General features: G+C 33.6%; 2 protein-coding genes across 2 annotated transcripts; both read right to left on the bottom strand.

Annotated features, from left to right (window-relative positions):
• Positions 1–5362: 5362 nt before the first annotated feature.
• Positions 5363–8398, bottom strand: LOC145040250 (putative serine/threonine-protein kinase PBL11). Its single transcript, XM_078988207.1, has 2 exons — positions 7268–8398; positions 5363–6507 (listed from the first exon to the last, which is right to left on the bottom strand). The coding sequence occupies exons 1-2, from the start codon at positions 8216–8218 to the stop codon at positions 5542–5544; spliced, it is 1917 nt and encodes a 638-aa protein (XP_078844333.1). The 5' UTR covers positions 8219–8398; the 3' UTR covers positions 5363–5541.
• Positions 8399–20034: 11636 nt separating this feature from the next.
• LOC145040242 (putative receptor-like protein kinase At5g61350) lies at positions 20035–26342 on the bottom strand. The gene is made up of 3 exons (XM_078988202.1): positions 25299–26342; positions 21210–22160; positions 20035–20261 (listed from the first exon to the last, which is right to left on the bottom strand). The coding sequence occupies exons 1-3, from the start codon at positions 26250–26252 to the stop codon at positions 20247–20249; spliced, it is 1920 nt and encodes a 639-aa protein (XP_078844328.1). The 5' UTR covers positions 26253–26342; the 3' UTR covers positions 20035–20246.
• Positions 26343–27598: the final 1256 nt, after the last annotated feature.

Genomic DNA, 27598 nt, shown 5'->3' with positions numbered 1-27598 from the left:
CACCATCCAGCTGCTGCTGGTACGTTTTTCACAGTCATGCTACTTGGACTTAAATTCTGCACATGCCAGTATGAAGGGAGCCTACAAAATGTTAGATTGGGAATTCAGCTGCTGGAAGATGGGATTTATCGGTATTACATTCAACTCGTCTTTCTTCATAATATAACATTTTTTATTTTAATTTAAATTCTGAAGTGGAAAACTGAAACCAACTGCAGGGCTGCATTAGGCTGGTTTGCTTACGAACCTGAATGGTTTGAACATGATCATGGAAATTTTGCACACATCGAGGCTCAATCTGTTAATTCATTTGTTCACTATCTCCAAAACGATCCAAAAGCACTGGGTGGGGAATATGGGGGATCTTTTCTTGACATGGTAAGACACCGATATTGCTATTTATCATGTTGTGTTTTATGATTTTTTATTAACAATGAACAATCTCAGAAGGATCACTATCACCCTGTTTAGGGACCAATGGAGAACTATGCAGCTTGTAGAGATAAGAGGAAGCAGCTACTTTTAATGTTATGCCAGCATGAAGCTGACAGGCTTGAAGTTTGGGCGCAACCTGTTAACTACAAGTAATTTCATCAACTGCAATTTTGCAACATGTGATCTCTTTCATCTTTTATTAGTTATCAAGTCCATTACATGTTCATAATAAAATACTATATTCTCATGATTTGTATTTCAGGGCCCAAAAGGTGTGTGTCTGTTTTCAAAAGGGCCCACATATTGTTTTACATTTATATTTACTATTTTATCCTCTTCTTTTGGCAGACCTCATGACCGAGTCCCTTTGAAAGACATGAAAGCAGATTGGAAAACCATGACATATCAAGAACTACCATTGGCCAAGGCTCGTCTACATGAGCTAGAATGAGTAGCATCAAGTCGACAAAACGAGGTTATCATTATATAATAATTCATATAGATCCTTTCTCATCTGTTTTTTGGTGAATAATGGGATTCTAAGTTAGTTGTGTGTGTGATGTGGATGATGCAGAATTTGATAATGCAGCATGTAGAGCATTTAGCAGGGGATTTGATTCATCTGTTTCAAGGGATATTAAGATATGCTCCATTAGAGAGGGTAACAACATGTGCAGCATTAACACATCCTTTCTACACCAGGGACAATCTGAGTAGACGATACTAGCTGCTGCTAACAATATCAAAACAAAGTATGTGGCGGTCAATCTAAATCTGCACACAGAAGGAAGGAAGGATGTTTTTGCTGTAGATGTTTTTATTTCCCGAGGGTATGTTTTGAGTTCCTACTGCACTGCTGTGTGGAAACCCCACCCACACATCTTATTGACCACCTTGAAGTCAAATTTATGTACAAAGTACAAACAAACAAACAAATGTAGAAAAAGAAAAGAGAGATGATTACAAGGTATGTGAAAGAGGAATGGGCATGGTTATGTTCTTTATCCAAGGTATTTTGGTCTTCTCTTTCTCTTTCTCTCTCTCTCTCTCACACACACACACACACAAACACATACATACACAGCATGAAGGATCTTTAAGTTTTTAAACATTGAGAATAAAGTGTTTATTGTATTTCAGTTTATGGAGAGACAGCTGGTTGACTGTGAATGATCTTATTTTACAGACACACAAGGTATTAGTGACATACAATTTCATTGGTATTTCACTTTTTTTTAATTTAATTTAATTTAATTTAATTTTGTTCTCATTTTCTGTGCATACGTGCTTCATTTTGAGCAGTTTCTGTGTAGTTGAATGCTGGATTTTGATCTCTGGTTTCCCTAATAATGCTTTGGATTGAATGAAAGAAGTAGCAATGTATCATCACTGATCATGACACAACACCGAGAGGTCATCTTTAACAAAATTATCTTTATTATATGTGAATTACATGACAAAAATTTCAAATAACTTATAAAGATTTCTTTTTTCAGAAAATCAGCTTATAAAGACTGATCAAGTGAACATACTGATTAGATCACTTCTCCTTAAGCAACAACAAAGTCTGGAACAACTTCAAAGAATGCAAAGGGTGCAGGCACAAATGAGGGTTCAAGAAAGAGGTATTTAACTTTTTTTTGTTACACATACTTGTTTTTTATGCTCGCATTCATGGGATTAGTATTTATATATTTTTGGGAATGAAACATTACCATTTTCTCCCTAGGGACCCATAAAGAGCTACAGATGGTAGGGTTTCTGCTAAGAGGGCTTCTGATGAGATCACTTCTTAATTTACCTGTTTATATTTGAAACTGAAATGAACCTGTTGATCATAAGAAGTTACTTGAAGATATGAAGTCAGAAGCAATGAAGAATTTTGTTGTAGAAGGTCAACAAGTGTTGTTGACCATGGAAGGTAAGGATTTGACTCTAGAACAACAGAAAGAGCTTAACGAAATCAGGAAAAAGAAAAGTATATTAATTCGTGAACATAGAATCAAGAAAAGCACAGCTGAAAGCAGACCAATTGTTCCAAGAAAATTTGATAAGACAAGAGATTTACATCTGAGAGAAATGGTCATCATTAGGGCTTGATCCATCAAAAGCAGTGTAAAGGGTGAGAAGTGAGTCAAGGGGTAGAAAGAGGGAGTGGTCATCTAATTTGTTTGTAAATTTTTGTTAAAACTTCTATTGATTTGTTTTATCTTTCCATGGAACGATTATTTGTATGACATTAAATTTATGCAATGGATTCTATTTTTTCTCTATGATATTTTATTTTCTATAATGAAACATTAAATACAAATTTAATTTGAAAATAAGTAAATCTATAAATAATATTTTTTCTAAACATTTAAAATTATGATACGCAAAAATGTGTATCGTCTTCATTTATGACATGGCCTTTCTTGATGGGGGCTTTCTTGATACGCATTGCGTGTCATTAACACGCGCGTCGTAAGGTTATGACATGCGAATGCGTATCGTCTTCCTTTATGACAGGGCCTTCCTTGATACGCATTGCGTGTCGTAAATGCGTGTCGTAAATGCGCGTCGTAAATGAGCGCCGTAAATGCGTGTCGTCTCTCTTTATGACAGGGCCTTCCTTGACGCGCATTTGCGCGTCGTCTGTGCCTTTTACGACACGCAATGAGCGTCGTAAAAGGCTGTTTTTCTAGTAGTGAAAGCTTTGTTAAAAGGTTATATAGAGCGTAAAGCTGATGCAAAAGAATATATTTTGGATGTCAAAGGGTATGAGGATATCTTGAAAGCATTAGCCACCCCTAGATGATAAGGATGTTGATAACTGGAAGAAAGCAGTTGAGTATTTCCAAATGGATGAACACAAAGTTGCTTCAGAAAGGAATAAAAAAGTTCGTCAAATGCAAACAACCGTGAATCGTGGGGGGTCGTGCTCGTATAGCAATATTTGCTACTAGAAGGTATGGTACGATACATGTAATTATATATTTGAAATATAATCTAATTTTGATGTTAAACTGAACCTTAGGAGAATGGAAACGTTTCACAAGGCTCATACCGATAGAGATGGTATATTTGTTGGTGCTAAGGTAGAACAACAATACATAAGTATTTAGTTATAATTTTATCATATAATTAAGTGTACGTTTATACTTAATTGTTAATCGCTTTTGGAAAATACATAATCGGTTAGTGGAAGAGCGCTTATAACAAACGCAAGGGCCAGAGAGTGAAAGAGAGTTAACACTTGCTCAAGAAAGAGTTGTTTTAGAGAAAGAATTTGGAGAATGATGTAGCTATATCAGAGGAATCAGCCAAAAATCTTCTCTTATCCTGTGGATTTCACAACCATCACAGGTAAAATAGGATTATTTAATTTCAATAAATGCATATTGATTTGGTAATTTTTGTTTGTGGTGATTATTTTCTAGAAGCTTTGGTAATTGGTTTTCTATCCCAAGTGTAACAAATACAAAATTTACTTTGGTGTTTGTCATAGTTTAAAAATAGCGATGTATTTTAACATCACTAAATGCATGTTGATTTGATAATTGTATTTTTTCCATGTGCAAGATATAACAATGTATTTTTTGTAATTTAAATGCAAGAAATAGAAATGTGCTTCGGTATTTCTTGTATTTAAGGTTCTTTAGCACAAATAAAGTAAAACTATTTAATTTCAAGTGTTTATATTTTAAGTGCAATAATAGAAATGTACTTTGGTTTTTATTCTCTAGTTTAAAAATAGCACTGTATTTTGAAATCATAAAATGCATGTTGACTTGGTAATTTTGGTTTGTGGTGATTATTTGCAAAAAGCTTTGGTAATTGAGTTTTTGTACAAAGTGCAAGAAATAGCAATGTACTTTGGTTTTTTGCCTTGGTTTAAAAATAACAATGTACTTCGGCATCGATAAATGCATGTTGATTTGGTAATTATGTTTTTTTGTCAAAAGTGCAAGAAATAGCAATGCACTGTTGAAATATCTTGTATTTAAGTGCAATAATAGTAACATACTTTGGTAGTTTTTGTTTGTGTTTAATAATTGAACTTATAAGTTTATATATGTTGTTATTTATTATGTAGTTGGAAAATCTCCGGGCAATGTTCAACGACCCAACATGTAGGGTGGAGCTTTATGCTTTTTTTTTTCAATTGGGGAATTATCAAGGAGGAAACGATGAGAACATAGATGATGGTTTAGCGGATAATTAACTTGTGTTTTGTATATTACACTTGTAAAATTTTGGTTGTTTATTTTGTATGACATTAAGATACGTGTTAGAATTGTAAAATTTTGGTTGTTTATTTTGCTATGAAATTAATTATAACAGTATTTGGTATATAATCGAATGTTATTATGTAATTTTTTTATGCATTTAATGTGGTTATGTATCGGTGTTTTATACCCAAAATCGTTGATTAAAAAAAATGAAAATATTATTACCGGCGATAGGTTACCAGCGACATAAGCATTAGCGGCGACAAGATGTATTACTGGCGACATAAGCATTAGCGGCGACAAGATGTATTATTGGCGACATAAGCGACCACTTTTTACCATCGACGTGTCGCCATTATTACCTTTACCGGTGACTTTTTTAATCTTTACCGACGACTTTTATCGCTGCTTATTGCCTTTTTCTTGTAGTGCTTGATATGTTGACTTGGTTGTGGCTCGCAAAAAGATGATTGAGAAGATCAGGAATCGACTCACTCCATCAAATTGTTGTGGGTACAATAGAACTTCTAACACAAAACAACCGCATAATAATAGCAAAATTAGGAACAACCGCGATCTAGCCAGCCAGCAAGGGGCAATCTTCAACTTCCTTTCGGATTAAAAACTGAGTTCGAAAAGGAGAAACTATCAAATGGTTTGATTGGTCTAAAAATTATATAGTTGGGTATGCTTGTATCATGCGTAATCCTATCTCCTCGCTAGAATTTTCATCAATAAATTCTTCTTGTTGTCAAAAGAAAAAGAAATAAAAGAAAAAGGTCACCGACTTACAAAGATAACTAAAAGACAACACCATTAATCTTGAAAAGTTTATCGGATACATATACGAAAAAAATTTGGAAGTTCTTCATGTCGTATAATCTAATAATCCATGCTAGTTGTCTGCTTCTAATTCCATTGCATCCTCAATCCTCTCAACGACTTCGTTCATTGTAAAGCGCAAATCCCTGCTACTAGGTACATGACTTGGCCCCCTCCTCATCATCCGGCCTCGCGACTGTTTCTCCTTCATTATGTGCCTGTGAGACCTCTTCTTTATGCACCGATATGCAACATCTATTAATATATTCAAACAAGGGCTATCGATTTGATCTCTTATATAGTCATCAATGAATACATTAAGCTTATTATTGCGGTAGTATTCTTGAAGTTGATCAAATTGCTCATCTTCTCGAATATATATCTTTAGATCATTGGCTCTACGTCCACTCAATATTTCAAATATTATCACACCAAACGAGTACATATCTGATATATGCTCGCGGGGTTCGTGGTATGTTGGACCTTGTCTTGACAAACCGAAAAAAGAAATTTTGGGTTCCATACTTTCATCTAATAATATGTTTTCACAGATAACGCTCCCCTCTATTTCTCTAATTCCCTCCCCAAGAGCCAAATGAAGGCACTGGAGTCCTCTTGCTACGCCTTGGATAATCTTCAAGCGTTGTGCCCATGTTAGGTTAGGCAACTTATTCGTCCCTCGGTGTCCGATATGATCAGCAACGTTTCCATTGACTGCATATTCATGAACTATAATTGTCTCATTGGCTTCTTCACAGTAACCAATGAAACGGCAGATGTTTTGATGGTGAAAACGGGACAACATCCGGAGTTCTTTATTAACATCTTGGCCCCAGCTTCGATAGCCTTCCCGATTCAAGCGGGTGATGGCCATGGTGCGGTTTTGCCATCGTTCATAGAGTTGTCCTCTATGGACAACACCATATTCATATTCTCCGATACATGTTTCGTGATTGAAGTTTTGGGTTGCCAAATTTATTTCCTCTAGTGGAATTTGAAAACTGTCTAGGCTTCGTGTGGTAGGTGATTCGTCATGGTTCTGTGAATGAAAACATTACCAGGGTTTAGAGTTTGATTAAATCATACTTGTTCGTTTGTAAGCAAATGCTAAATACCAGAAAATATTTGAGGTGTCTTTTTTTATATTTAAAAAGTATTATAGGAAATAGAAAAAATTGGCATGAATAAGAATGAGATTGCTGTTTTGTATGCGATATTTTAAAACATCATCATAATAATAATGCTATATACATATAATAATTATTCTAATTGACTTTAATATAAATAAAGTAAAACAATAAATACTATAATAATGACCAAATTAAAAAATTAATAAAATGACAACTTCTTAGACTTAGATTAACTTAATAAAAATAAAATTGACAGAGTTAGATTGAAATAAATAATAAGTGTTCTCATCTAATTGCTAGTAAGCAAGTTGTAGCGGGTAGTTTGTAACGGTAAAATTAGTAAAATTAGTTAATATTTTAAAACATCATAATAATAATGCTATATACATATAATGATTATTCTAATTGACTTTAACATAAATAAAATCAAATAATAAATAATACAATAATGACTGAACAAGGCTTTCTATTCAAAATAAAATGTTTTATCAAACTCTAGAAACTAAAAATACTCAATCGTTTGGTGCCAAACACGTACAAAATATTGGTGTTAGACATTAATTTGTGGTCCATGAGCACGGTATGCACATAACGGAAATTTTATGTAATAGTTTATCATATAATATATCAGAAGGATTTTCTTAAAAATGATTAAATGAAAAGTCTTACCAATTGAATTTCCAATGCTTGCTCTATCTTCCTGATGATCTTCTCCATCGTTGGGCGTTGCTCTAACTTCAGGTTTACACATTTATGTGCAATTTTGTTAAATGTATTAAAAGAGTTCATATCAGTATGATCTTTAATAAAAGGATCAATTAACTTGTCTGGTCTGGCAGCTTTTTTGTCATCGTCATAGCAGCTCCTGACCACATCAAAGAGATATTGTGGATTTTCATCATCTCCAAAGCACTTTTGATTATAAACAAGTGTCCCACTTGACATTTCAAACATAACCACTCCAAACGAGTACATGTCTGACTCTTTCGTGAGCCTGCTTCTTTCAGCGTAAAGGGGATCCATGTAAAACCTTGTTCCCGCAATCTTTGTTATGAGTTGGGTATCTTCAAGGTTTCTTGCACCAAATCTTGACAAACCAAAATCACAGATTTTGGCTTCCAGATTGTCATCTAAGAGTATATTTGCACTCTTCATGTCTCTGTGAATCACTCGATTGTGCTCCCCAAGACCTGAGTGAAGGTACTTGAGCCCTTTTGCTGCACCTAAGCAAATCTTCAAGCGTTGTGCCCATGTTAAGCGACGCATCTTTTCTGGCTTTTGGAGATGATGATCAAGGCTTCCATTCTTTGCATAGTCGTAAACTATGATCATCTCATTGGCCTCGTCACAGTAGCCAATGAAAGTGATGATGTTTGGATGATGGAAACTGGAAACCATTTCGAGTTCATTACGAAACTCGTTGTTTCCTTGATAACCATCTTTATTGAGACGTTTGATGGCTACTGTACGTGTTTTCCCGTCTTTAGAGAGTTCTCCCATGTAGACCATACCGAATCCACCATCTCCGATTCGTGTGTTTGGACTGAAATTACTTGTGACACGTAGGATCTCATCCAGTGGAATTCTGTACTTTTCTAGGTTTTCTTCTGAAGAAGACATTGTTTTTTGATATTGGTGATTTTTTTTGAACGAAAAAGAAACTAAAGTGGTGATTATGTATGAAAGATAGAGCTTTGTGGTTCCTGTTTATATAGATGTTTATCTAGACAAAACCCAATTTGCTTAAAAACTTGTACCTATATCGCCCTTCGCTTGAAGATTAGTATATATATAACTATTGACTAAGACAAATTCTTCGAAAAATTATATAGTATACTGCACATGATGGCGGATGAAGTTTCTTGAGTTTCTTCTTTATTTTATCTCAACAATACATATATAAACATCCCTATTAATTAATAGGATTTGGTTTTTTATTTAACAGTGAAGACGAAATTATGGCTCTTTAATTGATCATGAAGGCATAGTTGACAGACTTTAATCATAAAAAATGCAATAAAAATATAATTAACCAAACATAAAAATCGGAGGTTGCGAGCAACCTAATATTTTATATAAATCTGGAAGACTTGAATATAATTGCTTATAGTCATGAACCTTATGCAATCAAAGCTTAGCGTATGTAACCCACGATGTTTGAAATTAATACTTAATTATCTATATTAATCAATGACGTTTGAAATTAATATTAAATTATATATATACTACTGGTGTGCTGAATATAAAAATGAAACATACAAAATTAACTTATTTTTTTTATTGACACTCCAATAAATAATATCTGTCATTAATGATCTTGCTATTCAATTGGGTCAAGTTGTAACCGACACATACTCGTGTTTTTTTATTGTGTCATCAACATGACAATATGTTGTGCCATGAGCAAAAATACAAGGCATCCCACCAAACTCCATTTGCAACTTATGACATAAATACGGTCTTCAACCTAGAAAAAATCCCTAGTTAATCTATACTAATAAATAAAATCTATTTTCTGCCACATGTCATGTCCTTATTGATTTGGACACATGGTATTTTAATAGATTTTTTAAAATTTACTTATTTCCACATATAATTTTCTGATTTGTTCACATATCACAACTTATTTCGGTTACAATATTGAGAGAAATAAATGATTTCTTGAAAAAAATTTGATATATTTATAATGTAATAAATATCATAATTAATGAGAGCTCTAAAATTGATATTGATATTAAATTTTGATTTTAAATTTAAATTTTAAATATTGATATTAAAATTTTATTTTTAATAAACCCGTGTAGTACACGGGTCTCATACCTAGTTTTCAGATATATGATAGAAAAACTATTGACCAAAATCTGAACAACTGAAGGTTTTTGTTTTTTCCTGTTTGGCCTATCGAATAATTCTATCACACCTCCGTCAAAAACCTTAAAATCATTACAATCATCGTGTTTTTTTTTTCCAGAAAATGCATAGTGGTAGAGGAAGAATAGTGTGAGGCAAGAGAGATTGGAAAGATGGAGAAACAAACTTAGAGGGGGGTTGGCTGTGGGGGAAGGGTATGCCCATCTAAATTAATATAAGATACAAGATAAACCAATAAAAAAAAGTGCAACATCTTTTTAAATCTGCTAGAGCAAGGACAGAACACGAACATTATAATTTGGGGGCGGAAACTAATATTTCAAAACAAAATCATAAAAACTTGTTTAATTTTGGTAAAAAGTTATTATAAATCAAAAAAATTAAACAAGACAACTAATAAGGCATGACTAAGTACGTAAAAGTGTAACTCATTTTTAGTTTTAATTTGTAAGCATGTAATTAGCGAGGCTCATCTGCAAAGGATATATCTGTCATAGGAATAGAAATCATATATAGAAAATTATGTGGCTAAATATTTCATGAAATATTATTTATATATAGAGACATTTGTTAGTATTACGAAATTAATTCAGTTTTTTATTAGATTAAGCTATATTCTAATAATACTTTATAAAGTATTAAAAATAAAATTAGAATTTAGATATTTAAAAATTTAAGTATTTAAATATTCAAATCAAATAATACAAAAAGACTTAAATGACCCAGTTAGATGAATTAAAAGACCCGGTTTTCCACCGGGTCTTAAGAGCAGCGAGTCTTATGTGGAAAACAGAATAGGACGCGGTTTTACAACCGGGCCATATTTGAGTAATACAACCCGGTTTCCATGAACAAAACTAGTTTTTTTCCAACATTTGAGTATTACTTTTGTACCAATATATACCCCGGTTATCATGCATAGAACCGGGTTTTATTATGCAAGTTAGATTTTAATTTTGTTTGATCATATGATCCAGCTATGGCTATGCAACCGCGACTTTTTATTTCATTTTAATACTTTTTACAAACCTGTAGCGTTAATTTTGTTTAATATTTTTTTTACAAAACTATAGCCTCCTTACCAACATGCTTATAGTTATAGTTTTCATATTTCTATATTTGCGTTTGATATACCCAAATAAAGAATTCCTTTTATTTATTTTCAATGCATTCCTACATAATTAAATCTAAAAACTCTAGTATCCAACATTTAACAAGACATTAACATATGATTTGGAGTCCAACTTCTTTGCCACGCCCCACTTCCCACAAGGATCAATGTGTTGACATTGCTCACTTAAAAACCCCGGTATATGCAACCTAATCAAACTTGATGTGCATACAAAACTACATCTGCTTCTTATTGAAGAAGATACATAAGATTATCAGCACCTATATGAGAGAAATCAAAGCATATTTAAGGAAACTGTAAATGCAAAAAAGGCTTTAAAAAATAAACAAAAATACATACATTAGTCTTCAAACATGGTCATCTTGAATGCAGGTATTTCACTCCCCAAGTCTTTATTAGATTCAACAACTATTAAATTCAAAGATAATATCAGTAATAAAAAAGTGAAGGACAATTTAGATTCTTACAATTTATTAGCACTCAAAATCAATGCTAGCATCCTCGGTCATATGCCTTTTAATTAATTTTCAAAATTCCATGCAACCTTTAATGAAATAAAATGGTAAGCATGTGGTGCAGAAGAATCCATTTATGCAACTACTAATGGAGCAGAAAAAGAAACAAGATGGTATATCAATCAAAATTGAAAAAAATGGACTATTACCTTGAAAAAGTAAACCAATGTTAGACACTAGTGTCTCGAAAATGGAAGTTGTATCTATAATGATCCGCTAAACCAACAAATAAATGAAAAAATAACTAAACCAATACTAGACATAAAATTAAAATAGGATGTTTTATTGAAAAACTAAACTTATAAATAAATTTAAAACCAACAAATATGGCACACCCCAAAACCAAGAATGACGGAAACGTTCTGGGGCGGAGGACGTCATGTACAGTATCACAACAATGAAAAGTAGTAAACAAGCAACAACATCATCCATTCATTAATAATATAATTTTAATACAAATGTTCTGACAAATCATGATAGACAGTAAAGTATAATCAAAATGAAAGATGAGTCTTGAACGAGCTCCATCTTCTCTAAACCTTGCATCGGTACTTGTGTATTGATGACCGGAGTATACAAGTAATTTTGAAAGAGAGTATCAGCTTTAAAACTGGTGAGATCATAAGTATTTTAGTGTCTTAATTTGTATGTAAGTATTTGTATGTATATGAACTGTAGTATTGAAAATGTGTATGAATTGTAAGTATGAAAATGTTTGTAAAACAACTGTAAATGTTTGAAAATCCCTAGAAATCCCTATGATTCCTATTATTATAAAAGAGAGTCTTCTACCAAGACCAAACTTCTCTGAATGTAGCCTTCTACCAAGACCTAATTGCTCTGAATGTAGTCTTCTACCAAGACCCGACTGTTCTAAATGCAGTCTTCTACCAAGACCTGACTGTTCTAAATGTAGCCTTCTACCAAGACCTAACTGCTCTGAATGTAGTCTTTTACCAAGACCCGACTGTTCTAAATGTAGTCTTCTACCAAGACCCGACTGTTCTAAATGTAGCCTTCTACCATGGCATTTAGTGTCTGTGTGTCTCTTGTAAGAGTATGTATTTTCCCAAGTCTAACTATCATTAACCAACATATAGTTTCTACATTACCGTGCGTCGTGTGAATGTTCACGAAGTGAATGTAAAGGGGAAAATGAAATAGTACTATGGTGTAGTGTCGAACTACAACCGTACCAATTAACTCAAGTCTAGGGTAATCTTGTGAGTACTGTAGTATTTGTAATAAATAACTACATCGGTACTCTTATTGCCTTATTTGAGGGATAAGGTATAATGTGATGGCTAGATCCCAGGCTATACGCTCCCCTGTCAATGGGATTTTGGGACCTACACATGACCCCTGCATGTATGCAAGCCGTGAACATCGACATTACTATGATCATGTATAACCGATATAACTATCACAATTGCATTGTGATTCATCGGTATAGTTAGATCCTGAACTTGTTCCATGCTATAGCATCTAGTGACGTCTGTCCTATGTATATGTAAGCATACTCATGTAAGTGTGATCATGTAATTGTACTCATGTAAGTGTGATCATGTATTTGTACTCATGTAAGTGTGATCATGTAATTGTGCTCATGTAAGTGTGATCATGTAATTGCACTGTAATGTTCTATGTGTGCTAGCTGAAATGTGTGTTCTCTCTCTGTCTAGCAGGTATAGTAATGTACTATGTGTACTAGCTGTAATGTGTGTTGTCTCTCTATCTAGCAAGTATTGACTTAGGAATGAACTGACTCGTTGTATGATATTGTGTTGTAGTAATAGTTCTAGTATCTTCCTAAACTACCCATATGGTAGCTTACTAGTAATGTAACTGGTATGTATGAACATAGGAGTGTATACCCTTGCTACCCAAGGGTACTGAACGAACTGGAAGAACCTTTATGACTATATATGTACATACGATATATAACTAATATTTAAACAACCTTTGGACGGATACCTGATACTCACCAGACCACATCCAAATCGAGGAAAAGGAAATAAAGCGAATAGCCTTCCTAAGTCCTTTAAACATTTCTTATTTATCTATACATATATAGGCATGCAATTGATAATATAAAAGCATAAAATAAGTTTTGTAAAACCTTTGAACATAATTGTTATCTAAGAAAAGATCGACTTGATGTCAATCTCTAAAACGGTTTGAAGGCATGGGTTTGATTAAACAATTTAGTATAAAGAAACATTTGTTTGAAACACAATTGTAAATGAGTTTGAAATGAAACATACAGAGTAAAATGTATAGTGTAATAAGGAGTTTTAAACACATAAAGTATTTATGAAAAACATTTGAAGTAAATTGTTTGGTAAAACGGCTAATGAGTAGCCAATCATTTGAATGCTGCCTACTAATCACATGTAATTGATATAGTAACTAGCATGATTCTACTTGCATCCCCCCCCCCCCATAAAACATTTAAAAACAGTTAAAACATTGATTAAGTGGTATGAACTCACCTGTAGTGACTGCTACGGATGAACTGAAGATGTAGGATTTCTAGGTGTCAAGTGAAGTCTTGAACACACTCTATGATCCTAGTTAACATATAATATCACATATATGTATACAATTAGTCTTTAAACAACTAATAAACAAAGTTAAGACACCCTAGGACATGCTAAATACCTTACACAAGTGTTATAAGTCACAAGGGTTGCATCTAAGTGTTGTAGGGAAAGGCTAGTGTGTTTGGGGTTCAAGGGTAAACTCCTTTGGACTTTACGGTTTTGATGACCTTAACCCATGGAGTTTACGGCAGTAAACTCGTGGGTTTATGGTCGTAAACTCTACTCCTAGTAACCATGGGTTGTTTTAAGGTTCTACATCTCTTTTGAAGCACTTATACTTGGTGGTTTGGCCTTTGGAAGGGACTAGGGCAACAAAAACACTCCTTGGAGGAGTTTACGGTCGCATGGACATTTCCCTTTGGGTTTACTACCATAAACCCTTATGGAAAAGGGTATTGCCATCTTTTCAAGTCCTTAACACAACTAGGGAATTGTCTAGGTTAGTCTTTAGGCCTAAGGAAGGAAAATGACCGATTTAAACACACTTTAGGGTGTTTACAGTTTTGGGAGATCCCAAAAGCGTAAACACCTATAAATGTTGGTCTTTGGTGTTTTTCAAGGCTCAAACACAATAATGGAAGGTTTAAACATGTCACGGTAAGTCTTAAACATCAAACTAGGGCTAAACAAGGGACTTAGGCGCACTTTGGTGCCATTTTTGGTGTTTACGGCCCAAGAACATTCTTGGACCGTGAACACCTCAAACCTTGTGTTCTTGGCATATTTTCTTGATGTTTAAATGTAATACTTGCTTAATAACACTAAAGGATAGAAGTACTTACTATTAGGAGGCTTGATTTGAGCTAAAAGTCCAAGAACACTTAGTGTGAGTTCTTGGTGTTCTGGAAATCTAGACAAAATACATAAATGAATGGATTAAAGGATGTACAATCACTAGATTAAGTGATATACTAACTTTAAAGGGCTAGAAACACTTACTAGATTCAAGATCTTGAATAAAATCTAAGATGATACTTGAGAGGATATTTTGGGGTTTACTCTTTTGGTGTTTGGGGAGTAAACACAGAATGACTAGTCTTGGGGAGTAAACTCATGCTTAAGGCATGAGTTTACGTTGTTGGGATGATTTTTCGACCCAAATTTAATAGTTTGACCGTAAACTTCTAAGACACGAGGTGTTTGTGGTTTTTAAATTTCAAAACCCGAGACGACACTTTCTTTCACCCGTTCACTTAAAAATAATATTAAAATAACCAAATGAACTTATTTTTCCCGAAAACAAGTAAAAGTGAACTTGCCTTATAATATGAAGTGATTGACTGCTAGGGTTTGACCGAATGAAAATTTCGAGTTATCACATCATCCCCCTGTTAGAGGGAATTTCATCGTGAAATTAGAATTTAGGTAAGGAAGTAGGTATGAAGGATCGAGTAGGTATGAAGTAAGTAAGGAAGTAGGAAGTATGTATGAATGATTGAGTCGAGAGTTGGGTAACTTCCTAATCGATTGGTTCTTGCGCTCCTAAGTGAAATCGGATCCTCGGGTGGTATCCCAACGAACCTTCACTATAGGGAGGCAACACTGCTTCGTCCGCTTGACCACTCGGTCGAGGGTCACTACGGTTCTAATACGAAGGTGAGGATCTTCTTAATCTCGATATCGTCGAGCGGGCTTACAAGAGTCCTAACGGAAAGGTATGGTTTCAAGATCGAGACGCGAAGAGTAAAATGTACGGTATTGAGTTCGCGGAGTAGGTTTAGTCTGTGAGATATAGGACCGATTCTGGTAAAAATCTCGGAGGTCCTGAATGTCTTGGATTTAGCTTTCCATGCTTTACAAAGCGCATTAAGCATTCCCAGAGAGAGTTTTCCTAAAGAACTTGGTCTCTCACTTGGAATCTCTAAGGTTTCTCTTTCTTTTATATCTTCCCAGTCAAGGGCCACCCCTTGTTGGGTCAAATTCGTAAAGGTTTCTGTAATATGCGAGGAGTTCTGGATGAACTATTAAAGTAGGTCTGTAAGACCTAGTATTTGGCGAATTTTTGTCGGCGTCTTCGGTGCCGACCAATTCCCAGCAGTTTTTGATAAATAGACAGAGTACTCAAGGATTTCAACATCACTAATAGTGTGCCTTTGGAGTTTGACTCTCCAATTCCAAAACTTGCGTTTTAGAGAACTTTGCGAAAAGTATCTCCGAGGGTAATGTTTCTGCGGGTTCCTTCTTACTATGAGGGTAGATCAGTAAGTCGTTACATGGAGAATGACGAACTGATCCAAGTAAGAAAGACATACTCTATTCATTAAACTCATGAATGCTTTAGGCGTATTGGTCCTATTCGAGGGGTATCACTACGGACTCGAAGTGTCCGCCTCGAGTTCGGAAGGTAGTCTTCGAGACATCCTTCGCTAACACTCGAAACTGCTGATATTCAGATCTCGCTCCATTTCTGAAAAGTAACTCGTTCCTTGCATTTGCTCAACCGATTCATCTATGCGAGGAAAAGACAACAATTTCTAAGGGAAAAATCTGGATGGAGCCCTTGATTGCCGAGGCACATATGATGCAATCCGTTTACCTCTAGAAGAATAAGACTGGAGCTCTCCAGGGTGAGAAGCCTAGTCTTCCAATTCTATTTCTGCATGGGTCACTAAGTTGTCCAGACTGTTCTTGTATCTCCGTAGGTGTTTAGACTGTAGGGCGATCGGTTTACAAGAGTCGTACTGGGTTCTAAGTTTGTTCACATGATGATGCGATTACTCGTAGTCTTGGGCAGTTCTCCGTCCTGAAGTTCATGTTAGAATCCATACTTGGTTCAACGATCACCATCTCGGGTATACGAGTTGTATATAACTAAGATTGAAAAGATAGTCGAATAACTAATTCTTCTTTAAGCTCACATCCTATCGAGGAAAAGAAGTTAAAGTGGAATCATCAATTCTAAACCTGTAGAACCTTGATTATATATTACCCTTGTGTATACATTCCTCAGTGATAGATCAGACGTATGGATCTTTGGATTGAACTTGACGTACTGTATGAGTGGTACTTCGGGGATTTCTTCGGAAAAGAGAAGAACTAAGAGGTACTCAACGCATGAGTACTTTAGTGTTCTGATATGACGGCTTCGCTGGAAAGGCGATTTCGAAGAAGAGATGTACGTATGAAGCTGGTATGCTGTGGATCAAATTGAATCTAGTTATTTGATAATGTCGGAATCATACGGAAACTTAAAGATATTAGATTTGAACATAAGATGTTTACAGACAAAAAACAACCGTGTAACCATGAACAGAGTTATACTACTTTAGATTTACTACAAGACTAATGCTGCGAATAAGGCATACTACCAAAGACAAGTATACGCAGCACGAGCATCCCTATACAGACAGGATCTCGCAAAAGGTAAGACTCTAGTTGCACTAGTTTTGGATGGATTATAAGTTTGTTACAATGAAACGCTTAAAATACATTAACGAGGGTCCGACGTAGTTTCTCCTACAGCTGTGATCCTGAGAATTTTCCCATCAACACCCGAGTTCTTTGCTATCGGGCAATCCTTCTTGAGGTGTCCAATTTCACCGCATTGGTGACATATCTGGACAGTACCAACATTGGTGGTGGAAGTGAAGTATCGAGTAGGAGTTATGGGGACGCGGGTTCTTTCCTTTTAAAAACCGACGTCAGATAAAGAAGTTATGAATTTCTAAAGAAATTTTGTTACCGCGACCTTTTAAAAATAAATAATAAAAATAATTTCAAAATTTGCCAACAAAATCTAAACGAAAGTTGTAGAGTATGGTCTCACCTTCGCATGGATATAAAGAACGTCGAAAACGGAGTTCATATGAAGAAGATATGAATTTTTGAAGTTTATTAAATAATTAAAATATAAATTTTAATTAAAAACCCTTGGTATTATCTGAAGGGGAGTCATCAGATAGGGCCGAGTTACGCCCAGCGTATGCGAGGCCTTGGCCTCGGATCGTCCATGTCATGCCTATGCGAGGCTATGCCCCGTCCCATCCGAGCTCTGAAGCAGTCGAGGACTCGGTCAGCCCCTATAAAATGGATGCGAGGGTTCCGAAGAAAATGCAACATTTCTCTCATTTCTCTTGCGTTATTGCCTCGTTTTCCGTTCCCATGCTACCTCGAAGCCCCGATCACTTTGCTCAAGTCCCGAAGGTCGTTTGTGCTCCCAAGATTCCCGAGAATCCCGAGGAAATCCACTTTCTCGAGCCGAAATCCTGTATTATATACCAGAATCCCTTGGAGGGGGAGCATGGTGTTTGTGTATAGATCTATACGGGCTTGACAACCCGTGCCCTGACTGTTAGTTACAGTCCACCATTTGGGGTGACAAACGTCAGAACATTCCAACGCCTGAAGAACGTTGTGTATAGGCATCCCTTGTCAATAGCATGGTTATAAAACTCACATAGAGTATCAAAAACACAATGATTTACAGGGTTTTTCAGTCGTATTGGAAATTTTATACGTACATACATTTACTAGAAACAAACATTGGTCTTGAAAGAAGGCTACATTTATACTAGTAGAAAATATAGGATTTTCTAGGAACAAACAAACAAGAACAAAAACATTTCATTTATGAAACTCACCAACTTAAATGTTGATCTACACTTTCAAAACTACTTGTATGTCCCAAGGATTCAGTAATTACAGGTAACAAACAGGTTTTGAAGAAGGGACATTGCGGCACCAGTTTAAATTCATATTTTGGCATCATATTGTAATTGGTTTTGAACATATACCTTTTAACAATGTAAACTTTCAATTATATATATATATATATATATATATATATATATATATATATATATATATATATATATATATATATATATATGATGGTTGTATTGCTTTCTTTACTATGTATTCAATTGTTACATTACCACATGAAGTCATCCGCCCCCGAACGTTTCCGCCGTTCTGGTTTGGGGTTGTGACATGTATCTATAACCTTGATATCTCTATGACTCTTATTGTTATGATTATATGTGTTAGCTGGAGGGGGTGAAATAGACTCGTTACCGGTTGATTGATACAAAAGGTGGTGAAATAGACCCAATACTAGTTGAACAATACTGAAGGGGGTAAAGTATACCCAATATTGGTTGAAAGATACCAACGAGGGTGAAATAGACCGAGTACCGGTTGAAAGATACCGAAGAGGGTGAAATAGACCCAATATGTTTTTCACTATTATGTATGTATGGTATGGGCTATTGTGGGGGAAACGTACTAAGCTTTGTGTTTACAGTTTTTAGTTTATGTTTCGAGTACTTCCATCTCAAAAAGGAAAGGTCCGACTTGATCGCACTGCATCCGCTCATGTTTCCGCATTTACTTGATTTTGGGATTTGTACTCTAATATTATTTTACTTTGATATACTTTCAACTATTTTCATATGACTGTGATGGATTTAAAATGAAAAATTTTATCTAGAAATTTTGGGATGTTACACTATCTTTTTAGACTATGAAGTGAGTTTCCTCACTATACTTGTGGGTCGAAGGCACCAATGCTAGCTCATTCAATTCTGTATCCTGTTATATAGGATGTTGCTATGCTATAGTGATCTGTTAGATCTGTATGATTATCTATTTGATCATTATATGTTTACCTGTTGCATATGTCGACATAGTGCGGTTACGTTGAGGCAATATTGCTTTGTGTGGAAGCCAACAAACTCGAGAGCACACCAGACATAAGTTGTGGGACGGAAAAGCAATTCAGAATTATGTTGTGCGCTCGAGAGCAATCCAAACATTAGTTGTGCGCTAGAAACCCAAGCTAGACTCATGTTGTCAGCTCAGAGGTAATCCAACCTGACGGTTGTGGGACCAGTATGCATGATTTTATATGTTTGTGTGTTAGTGTTTTGGGAACTCACTAAGTTTGGTTTACAGTTTAAGTGATATGTTTCAGATGATCGGAGGAAAGCAAATACATGATCGTACACATCCTTCAGCGACTTGTTTTGGGGATATTATCATTCATTGATTTTGGAATACTTTTACTTAACATTGGTTTATTATGACTTAGGTTTTTGTTGACAATGATTTTACTTTAACTAAAAATGAAAATTTTTATTGTGGTTTTTGGGATGTTACACTGTGTGTCCGCGCATGCGTGACAAGTAGAATATCATTGATACTTGATACTTTCCTTTTAAAAGGCTTAAAAGCTTATTTACAAGAAAATTTTGATTATCTAATTGAATAAATGTTGACCAGTGAAGAATCCTTTGTCATCTAGCAACATCTAACCACCGCCTACACCGCCTTCTATTCCAGTATTCTCACTATATATAATAATATGCATGAGAATAATTATAAGAATGATAGCCATCATAAAATAAATGTATATGGGTATGAACAATTACATAGATACAATCTGATGAAAAGAAAAAAAAACATGTGTTCAAATGAGAATAATCATAAAGAAGATAAACAACATGAAATAAATGTATATGGCTAGGACAAAATGATGAACCTCCATCTTAACCATCGACAATAACCATGTGTCATCACTTTTTAGCCATTTACATTTCAATTCCCTGGAAAATAAATAAAAAGTGAGTACTACAATCAAGATGAATTTGTTTAGTAATATTTTTAAACATAAGACTGAATTATGTTTATTAAGATTTTTGACCCCTTGGTATCACAACATTCTTTTCCACCTTCCATAAACCTCTTTCTTCTTATCTTTGGTTTTGGAAATTAGTAAAATGCATTTATATATTTACCACCTTTTACAACCTAGCATGATGCTTAGTTATATGGTTTCATGCATTGTTATATAGTTGTATCAGTTTATTAATAATAAAAATCACTACAAGAAATATTACATCATGCACTATAATTTTAAAGACGACTATGTTATGGATAACATGTCTTTAAGACTGAATTATTATTATTATTATTATTATTATTATTATTATTATTATTATTATTATTATTATTATTATTATTATTATTATTTATTATTTTTTTATTATTATTATTATTATTATTATTATTATTATTATTATTATTATTATTATTATTATTATTATTATTATTTATTATTTTTTTATTATTATTATTATTATTATTATTATTATTATTATTATTATTATTATTATTATTATTGTCGGCTAGTTTCACGTATCATCTACTAATAGTTATAGTTATCTCTAATATTTTAGTTCCAAAATAGATTAGCAATTAGCCGTCAACAACCTGTCTATTTTGGAGTTTTAAGGGCAGAGGGAGTTCATCACTACAAGAAATATTACATCACTGATGCTATCAACAAATATTTCATAAAAAAATTATCCTTTCTTTCTATTAACAGTTGAAAGAAAAAATGTCTGTTTAACTATATATTGAGATTTTGCTTTTTTATAATGAATATTGGAAATTTTGATGGTTAAACTATAAAAAATTCTACAGATTAAACCCAACAAAAATTCCAAATTATAATTTTCATTTCTTTTGTAATATTAAAGAGAAGGACTTACTTGGAAATCTCCTGCATCCTCAAGCCTCTCAACGACATAGTCCATGGTAAAGATTGCATGCGGACGTGGACGCATCCTTTGATGTGAGGCTATTATAGTTCGTGGCTTCTGATTGTCTCTCATTATGCATTGATATGCAATTTCTTTAAATATATTCAAACAGCGGCTATCAATTTCATTTCTTATACCCCAATCAATGAATTGGTCGAGTTCATTGTTCTGGTAATACTCCTGAAATGCATCCATTAGCTTCCCTGGTTGACCAAAGTTTAGCAGTTCAATAGCACGGTATCCGCTCAATATTTCATACATTATTGTGCCAAATGAGTACATGTTTGATTTATATAGTTTAGATATGTCTCCTATGTTCCGGTCGTGTCCCCTCTCTGGTGGGCCTTGTTTTGAGAAACCAAAAAAAGAAACTTTGGCTTCCATAGTTTCATCTAACAGTATGTTTTCGCAGTTAATGTTCCCTTGAGTTGCTTCGTTATCTTCCCCAAGAGCCAATTGAAGGGACTGGAGTCCTCTTGCTGCTCCTATGCAAATCTTCAGGCGTTGTGCCCATGTTAGGTTACACGTCGTCCTAAAGTTTTTGATATAATTTGCAAGGCTTCCGTTGAATGCATGTTCATGAACTATAATTCTCTCATTGGATTCGTCACAATAACCAATGAAAGTGGAGATATTTTGATGGTGAAAACTGGAAATTATCCGAAGCTCCTTATAGAATTGGTCCTCGGTGTGGAAGTTTTTTGGATAAAAACGGGTAATGGCCATGGTCTGGTTTTGCCATCGGCTAATGAGCTGTCCTCGGTGGACTGCACCATAATAAAAGTCCCGAATAAGTGTTTCGTGATTGAAGTTTTTGGTTGCCAAGTTGATATCCTCCAGTGGAATTAGAAAACTTTCCAAGCTTCGTGTGGTAATGGTGGATGCTAATTCGTGGTCGTTCTGTGAATAAAAACGTAACCGAGTTTGATTAGAGGTGTCCAGCTTAAATTCTGATAAGTCATTAACAGATTAAAGCACACACTTCTTCACATATTAACATTTTTTGTGCATATTTATGGATAATATGATTCGAAAATTCTAATCAAATCGTTTTTACTAAATCGACACTAGATAATTATTTATATATTCAAACAACAATTATCATTTTCCTTTGAATCTAACTGGTCATGATATAAACTAGATGTCTCAATATGTGCATTTCCAATCATTTTATTTATTATTCTGTTCATAATTAATCAGAAAAAGACCCTACTAGCTTTAATGTTGAGAAGATCATCGTACTCATTACATTGCTTGACAAAAGATATTTTGTTGAATAATAAGATCTTCAAACATTTGAATCAACTAGTTTTTAATTACAAAGGATATTAACTTCCCCTGGCAGTATAAGGAGTGAAGGAGTTGCAGATAAGTGTCTCGCATTGGCATAAAAAAGGTGAGGGTTCAAATTAGGTTATAGACAAAATATGTAAATTTATGAGTAAGTAGTGGTTGTATGTGTAAACATTTTTTTTTTTAAATAGCCTTTAATTGGTATCATTTCTTGTCCTATTCTAAGCTCTCTGCTGAGTTTTTATTTATTATTTAAACTAATATTTTTTTTCTGCCGAGCGTTGAAGCAGACATTTTGTAAATTGAGTTTTGACGATTGTATTGATAAAAGTTAAGTACCATTGCAATTGTTGGTAAAATAAATAGACAAGGTCAGTATCACTAACAAAGATGTTGGTGGATGGGGTAAACAAGAAAGTTTAAAGAGTCAATGGGGTTGAAAGTTATATTTTATAAAGTTCATAGTCAAGGAGATCAAAAGTGACATTTGAAAAAATTAAGGGGTGACAAATGTGGAAAAATCATATTATATATACTACGTGAGTTAAACACAAAACTTTAGAAAACATACATACAAAAGGGTGGAAGAATGGAAAGTCAAGGGACCGAAAGTGACATTTTACAAACTAAATGACTGAAAAATATGTTTCATAAAGTTAAAGAGTGGAAAGCACAAGTGGAAACATCCACCGAAAGTCGGTACCAGTGACTAACTTCAGTTTATACAATTGAATTAAAACATCTTATATGTGATCAAACTCATATCTAAGGACGGAGCTACCTTAGACTATCTCTAACCCATCTCTATTTTTTCCCCTATAAATGAAGTAAAAAATTGAATAGATAGTGTTCCATATCTAACATTACTCTATTTTCTACCCCATTTTTACTCCAAAAAGTATATTCCTACAATATTTCATTTTTATAACTTTTATATATATATATATATATATATATATATATATATATATATATATATATATATATATATATATATATATATATATATTATTAAATACACATCTCTACTAATTAAACTTTATATTTATGATTAATTAATATAAATTAATATATAACATGATATTATAAATATCAAATATTGCATTTAAATTATAATTAGTAGATAAAATAAACTAGAAATGCATAAAATAAAAATAAGAGGGACTAAAATTGACAACCAAACTTCACCTCTATTTTTGAAGATATAATAGTATTCCTCCATATTTCACCTCCATTTTAGAGATATAAATAGTATTCCCTCATATATGGAGGAATAATATTCATATCTTTAAAAATGAAGGTGAAAATGAGGTAGGGTTGGAGAAGAATGGAGAAGAAATGAAGTTTGGGGTGGGTTAGAGATGCTCTTAGGACCTGCTTAAGCCCAGGCCTACCTTCAAACTTTTAATTTTTTTTATTTGCAATTAGAAATTAGAGATTAGGTGCAAGTAATTTAAAAAATAATTATAGTTTAGTTGGTAAGTCCTATACATTGCGAGTTGAAAGTTATTTAAAAAACAATTATAGTTATTTAAAAAACAATTATAGTTTAATTGGTAAGTCTCATACATTGCGAGTTGAACTACATTGTCTTACATTTGGTGTGGATTTTTATAAGTACTTCGGTTTTAAAGTTATATTTTGGCCCGAATATTTAGAAGTTAAATTTTTTTGATAAGCTAGTTTTCAAATTTTACATATTTCACACCTCAATCATGTTTTATAAATTTGCAAAATTTTATTTTTAACTAATTGAATTTAGTTTATAGTTTTTCTTTTTTATATTTATTTTTATTATATAAATATATATATATATATATATATATATATATATATATATATATATATATATATATATATATATAATTGTATTTAGGGTTCCATTTTCACTTTTCGAATAGGGTCTTCAAAACCAATGGACAGACTATATATATATATATATATATATATATATATATATATATATATATATATATATATATATATTAGGAATACCCTAAAAAAAATTATGGCTCCCCCCTTCATAAGTACAAAACGTACATATAAACAAGTAAGAAGACGTAAAATTTACATCAAAACGTAAAAAATCTAGAATTTATACTAAATCGTACATAAAAATAAGCAAGTAAGATTATATTTTTATGTTGATAAACAAAATTTCAAATAACCAAAAACGTATTATATGTTATTCAATTCATACATAAGAAGCGACGAATCATATATACAAATAAGTACGAAAACATAAAAAATCAAATAAAAATAACTAAAATTACATTGAATCGTACACAGCCTCGAATTTATACAGTCACGTATATAAAAAAAATACGTAAAAATTAGATTTTTTAGTTAACAATTGAAAATTATCACAGAAAAACAAACATATTACATATACTAGTAGGGATGAACACAAAAATTTAGAAAACGAAGAGAATCAAAGTAAATTTTTATGAAGTTAAATTTGGAGGTGATAAAAAGAATATAATTTTATAGAGTACTTATAAAAAAAAAAAAATAATGAAATATTTTTAAAACATATGGGGATGTCGACTATAAAAAAACATTGGCCCACCTTAGTTTTAAATACTTAATACTTAATGGTAGGTATTTCTAATATATATATATATATATATATATATATATATATATATATATATATATATATATATATATATATATATATATATATATATATATATATATATATCAGAATTTATTTCTTAAAAATGATTAGATGAAGAGACGTACTAATTGAGTAATATGAAGTGCTCGCTGAATCCTCCGGATGATCCGATCCATCGTCGGTCGTTCCTCTAACTTCAGGCTAATGCACTCATGTGCAATTTTGTTAAATACATGAAAAGACTTCATATCAATATGATCTCCTACAAGAGGATCAATTAATTTATCTGCTCCAGTAGCCTTTTTGTCATCATCATAGCAGCTTCGGACCACATCAAGGAGAAATTGTGGGTTAATATTATCTCCAAAGTACTTTGGATGAAATACCAATGTCCCACTCGACATTTCAAACATAACCACTCCAAATGAGTACACGTCTGACTCTTTCTTAAGTCTGCTTCTTTCAGCGTAAAGTGGATCCATGTAATACCTTGTACCCGCAACCTTTGTGTGAACTTGAGTATCTTCCTGATTTCTTGCACCAAATTTTGACAAACCAAAATCACAGATTTTGGCTTCAAGATTCTCATCTAATAGAATATTTCCACTCTTCACATCTCTGTGAATTACTCTATTGTGCTCCCCAAGACCTGAGTGAAGATACTCGAGCCCTTTTGCTGCACCTAAGCAAATCTTTAAACGTTGTGCCCATGTTAAGCTACGCATCTTTTCTGGCTTTTGGAGATGATGATCAAGGCTTCCATTCTTTGCATATTCGTAAACTAGGATCATCTCATTGGCCTCGTCACAGTAGCCAATGAAAGTGATGATGTTTGGATGATGGAAACTGGAAACCATCTTAAGTTCATTACGAAACTCGTTGTTTCCTTGATAACCATCTTTATTGAGACGTTTGATGGCTACTGTGTGTGTTTGCCCGTCTTTAGAGAGTTCTCCTTTGTGTACCATACCGAATCCACCATCTCCGATGAGAGTTTCTGGACTGAAGTCTCTTGTGACAAGAAGGATCTCCTCGAGTGGAATTCTGTATTTTTCTAGGTTTACATCTGAAGATGACATGGTATTGTTGATATTGGTGATGATATTGAACAACAAAGAAACTTAAAAAGAATGGACTAAAGCGTGGTGATTATATATGTATTGTAGAGAAGTAGATTCGTGGTTTATGTTTATATAGATAGAACCCTGTTTGCTTAAAATCGTGTACCAATATTACCCTTGACTAAAAGATCATTATCATAACCATTAAAACCGTTGACTATAATCAAGTTGTCCCTCCAAAAATTTTAGTCGCACTGCTGCACATGATGGCGGATGCAATTTGTCATTTGTTAATTTGTTTTATCCGAGCAAGATATTAATTATAGGAACTCACTGGGATTATTCAATTTGATAACTCTAGTAATTTAGATGCCGTTTCTTGTTTACATTATTATAATGCAAGAGAAATTTCTTTGGGGAAAAATTATAATACAACAATCTTGCTTATATTATGGTGTGGGGTAAAATTATACTCCAACGATTCTACATATATAAATTCTTGACTGCATGACATTCAAGTTACAAAGGCTAAATGGTAGTTATAAATACGCCACTTTCCTCATAAATCACTACGATCGGCTTATGTTCAAATCAAAATATCACTTCATTTTGTTCCATCTTCCCTGTTGGACAAAATGTTTCTTCCCGGTGGCCGTTGTTAAACTAGTCGTAGCTAAACATTCCACGGCTTAGGGAATATATATGGGTTACCAGCATAAAAAGCCTAAGGGGTTGTTTGTCTGTCTCTTAATTGGCAAATTAAGAAGCATCCTCTTAAAAATTCAGATTCAGCCCGTTTGTTAGCATCTTATTTTCTGCCTCTTAATAATTCAAAAGCCTCTTAATATTTCTGACATGAGACCGTATCTGAAAAAGAAAAAGAGACGTGTCCTCCTATTTTGCCCTAAGTGACTTCCCTCTTCTCTTTTCTATTTCATACAACCGACCCCTCTTCCCTCCTAACACACTCCGATTACCTGCAATATTTTGCCACCATACGCTCCACCTCCATCAGCCGCTGCCATCGCTGCCCTTCAGATCTCCAACACCACCCTCCCATACCTTCGGTGCTAGCCTCCCACGCATACGGCGCCACTGTCGCACATAAGAGGTCGGCTTCACGTATGTATCGTTTTTTATTTTTTTCCTTTTTTTCTCTCCCCAAATACGATGAAATCGACAATTTCCGAATGAAATCAATATTTTCTTGCTGAAATCGATAATTAACATGTAATTGTTGCTAGCATTTGGTGATTTTTTTGCTGAAATCTCCATTGTCAAATATGTCGTTCAAACAAATTGATCCACTGTTCTGTTTTACTCAAATTGTTTTCAAGAAGCATGTTTTTATTTAAAGTGACACT

The sequence above is a fragment of the Lactuca saligna genome, chromosome 1 (genome assembly GCF_052625555.1).
Source record: "Lactuca saligna cultivar CGN05327 chromosome 1, ASM5262555v1, whole genome shotgun sequence".
Lineage (NCBI taxonomy): Eukaryota > Viridiplantae > Streptophyta > Magnoliopsida > Asterales > Asteraceae > Lactuca > Lactuca saligna.
This window is presented reverse-complemented; position numbering and strand designations above follow the sequence as displayed.